Source organism: Eurypyga helias, unplaced genomic scaffold (genome assembly GCF_000690775.1).
Source record: "Eurypyga helias isolate BGI_N326 unplaced genomic scaffold, ASM69077v1 scaffold23004, whole genome shotgun sequence".
Lineage (NCBI taxonomy): Eukaryota > Metazoa > Chordata > Aves > Eurypygiformes > Eurypygidae > Eurypyga > Eurypyga helias.
Window position 1 is genome coordinate 5,969 of NW_010245974.1, and position 7,463 is coordinate 13,431.

General features: G+C 49.3%; 1 protein-coding gene across 1 annotated transcript in view; it reads right to left on the reverse strand.

The window, feature by feature from the left end:
• MLN (motilin) overlaps positions 1-2,754 on the reverse strand; it is a gene marked incomplete at its 3' end in the record, with an annotated part of 3,575 nt that extends 821 nt beyond the window's left edge. The window contains exons 1-2 of the mRNA XM_010150250.1: positions 2,638-2,754; positions 998-1,114 (exon numbers count right to left, since the gene is read on the reverse strand). Coding sequence (XP_010148552.1) covers positions 998-1,114; positions 2,638-2,754 — 234 coding nt within the window. The remainder of the gene's footprint in view (positions 1-997; positions 1,115-2,637) is intronic.
• Positions 2,755-7,463: the final 4,709 nt, after the last annotated feature.

The following is a 7,463-nucleotide window of genomic DNA, read 5'->3' on the forward strand; positions in this document are numbered from 1 at the left end:
TGCAGTTTGGGATGCACCTACACCCTCCTCTTGCTGGTAGGGGAATAGCTGAGCACACTGTGGGAGTGGCTGAACGGACAGGGCATAGAGATCCCTGTATTTGAGTGGAAAAGCACGATTTTCAGACTTGGCTAACCAGGTAAGCATGCCTTTGAGGGCTTAGACTGGCACTTAATCCCTAAAATTGGCAATTTTCTGCTCTGTATACAGACTTTGAGGGGTGCAGCTCTGTGGGCCCAGGTTTATAAATAAGGTTTTGCTGGTGCAGAGGACTGTGAGATCGGAGGTGACACCAGGCAGATGATGTGGAGCTGGCTGAAAAAGTGACAAGTTAAACCCAGACCTGAAGCAGAACTGCAAATCACTGCCTTGAAGTTGGCTGGTTTTCACTGAATGGCACAGAAAGACCTCACATTGTTTCCATCTTCCCTGTACTAAGGAAGAAGCCAGGTGGGTCTGAGGGGTGACCAGGCTGTTGAATGAATAAGATAATTGGTAGGGTGAAGGTAAAACCTTCCTCTGACACTGGAAATGGGTGGAATCCTTTTGTATGACTGTGAGCTCCCCAGTATCACCCACTGTCTTCGCACACAGCATCACTGAACATTCCTCTGCAGCCAGGCTCCATGGGGTGACTCTGGGGGGACTCTTTACAAGGACAGGGAGTGACAGGACAAAGGGGAACGGGGTAAACAGCAAGAGGACATCAGGAAGAAATTCTTCCCGCAGAGGGTGGGGAGGCCCTGGGACAGGTTGCCCAGAGAAGCTGTGGATGCCCCATCCCTGGAAGTGTCCAAGGCCAGGCTGGATGAGGCTTGGAGCAACATGCTCTAGTGGAAGGTGTCCCTGCCCATGGCAGGGGGTTGGAACTAGATGATCTTTAAGGTCCCTTCCCACCCAAACCATTGCATGATTCCATGACTCTGTGATGACTCTTGGGCTACCTGTCCACTTGTGTGTCTTCGTGGGCTCCTCAGAGTTGCACGATTCAACGTACCTGTAAGGTCTTGCCCTTGCTGGCATCTGCACTGGATGGCTCAGAGAAGCCTTCCTCTTCCAGCTGCTGCAGCGAGGTCAGGGATTTCTTCTGCCCTCCTCTGTTCCTCTCCTTTTCCTGCAGCTTCACAGTAGAGAGCAAACATGGCAGTGATGCTGGGAAGGAGGTACCAAACCCGCCTGGCACCGTACCAGCAGTGTGATGCCCAGCAGCCTGGAGCCTGTGGAGCTGGGTACGAATCCAGAGGGGTTGGAGGTCTAACCTCTGCCTGGAGCCAAGGCAGCATCCTTGCCAGGGCCACTGCTCACCGGGAAGGGACCCATGAGCTATGGGGATGGGACTGTAATACTTACATGCGGCAGTGGCTGCAACGTTGGGTGTAAGGTTGGGTTACAGCATTGCGTGTGAAGATTTATGACAAACATGACACTCCTAGACATGATTCCTGTGATCTGTGCAAGTTTACACCGTCAGCAGGATGTGGGAGGCAAGAATACTGACCTTGCAGTGCTATTCCAGAGGCCCAGTCTTGGTTCTGCTCTGTAGCAGTGGCAATGAAGTTTAATAAAAGCCTGGGCAACCTTATTGCACATGGAGAGCTCTGTGCAGACATTACGCATTCCCAGCCTTTCTTGCAGGTTTGTAATGTCAGCCCTTTCCTGTTTATGGGGCTAAACTTAACTTCAGCCCCCTCCTTCCTCCCCCCGGCCCTTTCTTCCCAGCCCAAAGAGAAAAGCCAAAGTTGCTTTGGGATGCGACAGACACAACAGGATGTGTAAAATGCAGCGAAGGCTGTGCTCGGTACCAAACTGCCTGCCTGCTGTGCACCTGCTTGGGTTTGAATGTGGGCTCAGAGGAGCGGAGGCAGCCTTTGGAAGACTGATTTTACCCACATACATCGAGAAGACCCTCAATCACTAGCAAACACAGAGCTACAAGGGTCGTGACGTATGAACCATTGATCTGGGGACCGTGCGTGGGTCCCCATCATCTTCCTCTACGAGAAAAAAAAAGAAATGTTCCTCCCAACAAAAAGCAATCGCTATCCAGTGAGCGGATAGGTGTTGGAAACCAGATTTCTCCCCAGTAGCAATGGGTTGTGCTGTGCGGGGGAAGCTCACTTCGCTGTGTTTAAGATGCAGTCTCTGAGGCTGCCTGCCTGACACCTTTCAACAGTATTAGTTTCGCATCAAAGGAAAAAAAAAAACGGTTCTCCTCTTTGCACATCCCAGAGGTGACAACCATCTGGAGGATGGTTAATTATTTGTTACAACAAAAAGACCCATCAGTATGGTGATGGGAGGCTGCAGCTTCTCCGTAAAAATTACAGCCACTGGCATGGAGGAAAGAAAACTGATACCCCCTGGGTGATAACCACACTGCTCTTCTGGTGCGTATGGAAAGGAGTCCGGGCTCTTCCTTTCCAGTCTCACGTCTTAAAAATTGTCTCTGCTCTCTCCCACAGCCCTTAAATTTGGGACAAGTGAGGGACTGACAGTATCTCCTGCTTGAACAGAAGGGGCAGATGATGGGAATGACAGCGGCACGGTGTGCGCTGGCACAGTTTGGGGGATGAGGGAGGCAGAACCACCTTCCCTGGTTATTCCGGGCTCCAGCCTCTGCAGTTTCTTAGGAGTTACCTGCATTTTCTGGAAGTCGCTCTGGGTGAAAAAGGGCACGAAGCCTTCGGTCTGCTCAGCCAGCATAGACATCATGTACACCAGGAGCAAACTGGCCACCACCGTCTTTGAAACCATCGTGAGAGTCTGAATGACACCAGAAAGAAGATACCAGAGTGATAGCAGAGAGGGCCATTTGACAAGAAATCCCTTTGGCTTGTGATCAGCTGCAATCTAATTTATCCACCAGCTAACTAGATGTATATTTACTCTTCCAGTTGCTCCTGAGCTGAGAATAGAAGTGTCTTGACTGACAATTCTCCTCTCAAACCTTTTTCTGTAAACAGATTTGTTCTTGAGCGATATCTCCAGAGACTTCAAGCCCAGCCCTTCAGTACTGTTAAAGACTCCCTCTGTTCTGCAAGCTTTAGCCCTCCAGCTGTACTGGTTTAAGACCCACACACATCCAGAGCGAAACGCTCCCATCAATCCCGCTGACAGCAAGGGAGAGAGAGTGATGCTCTAAGAGAGAGAAACCTTAAGACAGCTGTTTTGTTAAATTTTATTTTCATATTCCTCACCCCTGAAAACCTGCCTTGATGGACTGAATATTTTAATAAGCCTCACTGGGTCCAAGAGAGCTGGGAAGGGCATTTCCCAGCCTGGCTCCATAGAAGTCTAGTATAAAGGGTTTTAAAAACTACTTTCTGAAGTGATTTAACAGCAACTACACGTCAGAACAGGACTTACGTAAACATTAAATGTTCTCTTTAAATATTAAAATATTCTCTCCGGACAAATTTAATGAAGTCTGGTCCCACAGCTTAACTACTCCACCTGATTGGAGCCTGATCCTTAATTAGTTTCAGAAAACTCTTGGTTTGGACGTTATTGAAAAGAGATTGTTAGGTCAAATTTGACCCCTAAATTAGATTTCCCATAAATATCAGCCAGTATTGAACCAAAGGCTGGGGGAAGTTAATAAATATTCCCTTTCTGCAGCACTTGCCAGTCCCATCTCTCTGCCGTGTGCCAGGCCAGGGGAGGGCTGATGGCGAGCAAAGGCGGCTGTAGCCCCTCTCCGCCCCCTTGGCACTGCTTAGGGCAACACGGGTGCCACCCTCCGCTGCCCACCCACGCTGGGTCGTCAAAGCTATCAGCCCTGGGCGACCCAGCCACGTGTACCGCTCGCTGCAGTGATCAGAAGGGGTTTCTCAGGCTCTCTCCTTGTAACACAGCGTGTTGATACGCCTATGTGCTGATAACACGGTGCTATCTCAGTAGCATCAGTCTTTGGTGCCTTTTCATTTATTCTACCACCGCAATAAAATATTCCCATATACGAAGAAATAAACCCAGTCATCTCCTTCATCTCTTATTGACTATCCCTTTGTGAATTGATTCACTCCCTCTTCCCCCGGAGAACCACCCCCGCATGTTGCTCCAGTCAAAAAATGACTTTTCTGAATGTCCCTTCCTTACTCTGTAAGCAGGACATGTCTTTCAGACCTGAGATCTCTAGCTCAATGCCTCTCCAGGCAGACATGCACTTTGTTGTTAAAGAATTTGCTTCCCAGCTACAAAGGGAAAGCACAAAGCAGGAGGATCCCAAGTTCAGCATCAGCACAACAAAGCACTGCGGTTGCACGGGGCTGGGTGCAGCATTGCCCAGCTCTGCTTATGCCTGTGGAAAATGGGGTAAAATCCCAGTCTGGGGGCAGGAGGGGTGAACATCCACCGGGTGCCGGTGTGAGCAGAGCGACAAGACTGTACGCTTATCTACCGAGCTGTCTTCCAAAAATCAAATCGCTACTGTCGATGGGAACAGTCTGTGACGCGTTTCTGTCTGTTCAAAGCAGCCCCCCCGAGTGCAGAGGGCACCCGGGGCTCCCTGCGCCTCGGCAGCACGCTTCGGTGTCTGCTGGGTGCTCACCACAAGCAGGAACCGCTGGAATCGATGCACTCACTTTGGGGGGATGAGCAGAAAACACCTTTCCCTTTGTTTAAGCACCAATTTTGTTTCCTCCTTCTCATCAGAGCTCTCTCTGCTGAAGCCACCACGTGCTGGTAACACCAGTACCCACCTGAGCACCCATGGAGTGCCCACCCCACCACCTCGCAAATGGGAGCAGAGACCAAGCACCTACCTGGCGAGTGCAGCTATAGGATGCTGGAGATCCGACCTCTTCCTGCTCCTGTTCCCACCTGGGAGCTCCTGAGGCTTTCCCATCTCTTATATGTGCGTGGAAGCAGGGGTGTGCCATCACTTACCTGCGCAGGTGCCCACACTTCCCGCAGAGCTGACGAACGGCTGCCTGGCGTGCATGGAAACGGGTTTGCCGGACAGGGAATGTTGTTATCAGCACTGGATTTTTGAGAGTTTCTCATTTCCAGGAAGATCCCCTTTCCTCCCTCCCCAGGCTTCTGTCTTTAGGGTGGCAGCTGTTCCTGGTAGGTCCCACCGGGCAGGGTGTCTCTGCCTCAGTTTCCCCATCTATAAGATGGAAAAATTCCTCTCTCCTAGCTTTTCTATTTAGTCCATGAACCCTCTAGGATAAAGCATTTCTGATGTGACTGTACCAGTGGTAAAATGCCTGTGTCTTAATTATATTTCTACTCTAACGTGGACAAAGCACAATAGCAACAAAGATGCCCCAAAACAAACATCATGCAGAATGAAGTTTGACCCACCATCGTTCCAAAAACATCAATTTGGTGTAACAAATCCCCTGGCAGGAGCTAGAGTTAAATATTAAAATAATAAATAAAACTATACATATCAAATCTATTGCCAAAGAGCTTGATAAACTGAGCAGACAAGTGGGGAGATATCAAAGGAGTCCGGGGGATTTATCTGTTCTTTTTGAGTGTCCATGTGGCCCCTTTTACCATCATAACTGGGCATCTCACTGTCCTGGACACACTGATCCTCCTCAGGGACACAAAACTGTGCACTGACATCTCTCTCCAGACAAACGAGGTGCAGGGAGAGCAAGTGACTTGGATAAGTTCTCATCCTTGGTCTCCGAAGAAAGGCACCAATGCTGGAGGGTTTGGGACCAGGCCAGAATCATCCTGGTGCTTCTCACAGTCGGGTGGCTACGTGCAAGGAAACCTGAGAGCAGCCAGGCGAGATGAAAGAGGAAAAAATGAGTTGGGGAAGCAATGAAATCCTCCTGCATCACATGGCTTTGTGGGGTGTTAGAGCAGGGGTGTGCAGCGGCATTCAAAAAAACTGTCTGGTTGAAAGCTAAGCGCTGGCAGTATTTGCTGGAGACAAGGGGAAAAGAGCTATCACCTAAGCCCCTAAAATGACTTTTTCCCCCAGCTCCATCACAGCTAGTCGATACGACGTGTACACAATGCACCGCGCGTTGGTACTCACAACGGACTTCCTGCTGTCACTACAGTCAATAACGCTCAATTTGGGCCAAAACCCTCCTGAAAAACTGTGGTAGGCACTAAGATGCGTCCCAGGTCCCTGCGCATTTACTGCAGCTTATCACCAGGCAACGCAGTGGTCCTAGCTATAAAACTTCCAGAGAGGTCAGCATAGTTTTTCTCCCTGGGATCATGTGTATGTGTATCGATGAAAAGGACATTACATGACAGGTTATTTTCTTTTCCCTTCCCTTTGCTAAAGAATTTACACAAAGCCCATTTGACACTGGTTCTCATTTTAATTGACTTTTCCACTATTTTTTGTATGGTTATGATGGATGCAGCTGACGAGTCAGCAGATGGTGTTGGGAAGTGACAAATTAATTACCAAGAAAGGTCACTTTTTCAAAGCACTAAACTTTCCCATGTCTTGTCCCCTTTTACCTCAAAAATGTGGCTGGCTGGCAGGTTTCCCACCCATCTGCGATGAAGCTTTCTGCATTGGAAAGGACAACCTTTAAAATAAAAAGGGAAGATGAAAATTAATCGTATCAGTATTAGCTGGATGCTGTCTGCCAGGTTGACCTCTTAATTGTGCAAGTGAGCTGAAAATAAGGGACTTGACCCCAAGACTTCTTCAGTGGAAGTACCAGAGTGGGGGGAGCAACAGGCACCTTTTGGCTCTAGGTTTGCCCAGTCCATAAAAGCAGCTTTTAGCATGTCCCCATCACCAAATGCAAAATGAGAATAAAGGAAAATTAAAAAATCTCCCTCCCTAGCATCAAATAGCAAAAAAAACCTGTCCCGCTGCAGTCCCTGTAACAATTCGCAATCTGCAGGCCCCCCTGAAACTCTCCTTGTTTCATGAAGGAAAATTGCAGCAGAGGTTAGAAGCTTAACAAAAATATGATGTACCAAATGGAGTTGCTTGCAGCTCTGCTCGTACCTAAAGTTAAACGCTTGCCATAATTGGGAGCAATTTTAATGGGAAACTGGCAGTAGGAGTGAGGTCCATTAAGCCATGCATCAATTGCAGTGTCAAGGAATCAAGGGAAAATGAGCTCCCCGTGCCAGCGACGCTGAGCATTTGTCTCCATGTCCTGTACTTTTCCCTCCAAGTCGCTCTGTGCTCAGGGTATTTTGGCAAGCGAGTTGCATAAAAAACAGGAGAGAGAAGCCAGCGTGAGTCTGAAGCTGAATTTCAGCCCTAGGCTAATGCGGCAGGCAGCGAGCGTGTGGGGAGAGCCTGACGGACTGACATCCTGCACTGACGCTCCGCCTGCCTTGGCCAGGCGCTGGGGTATCCCCCGGAAAGCTTGCAGTTTGGGGGGGAGCATCAGAACCATAGCACTAGCCGTGACAGATGCGGTGGGCCACATCACTCTCTCTTCCCCCATACCCAACGCCCTCCTTGGATGGGGCTGGTACACAGAATCTCAGGATCACTGAGGTTGGAAAAGACCTGT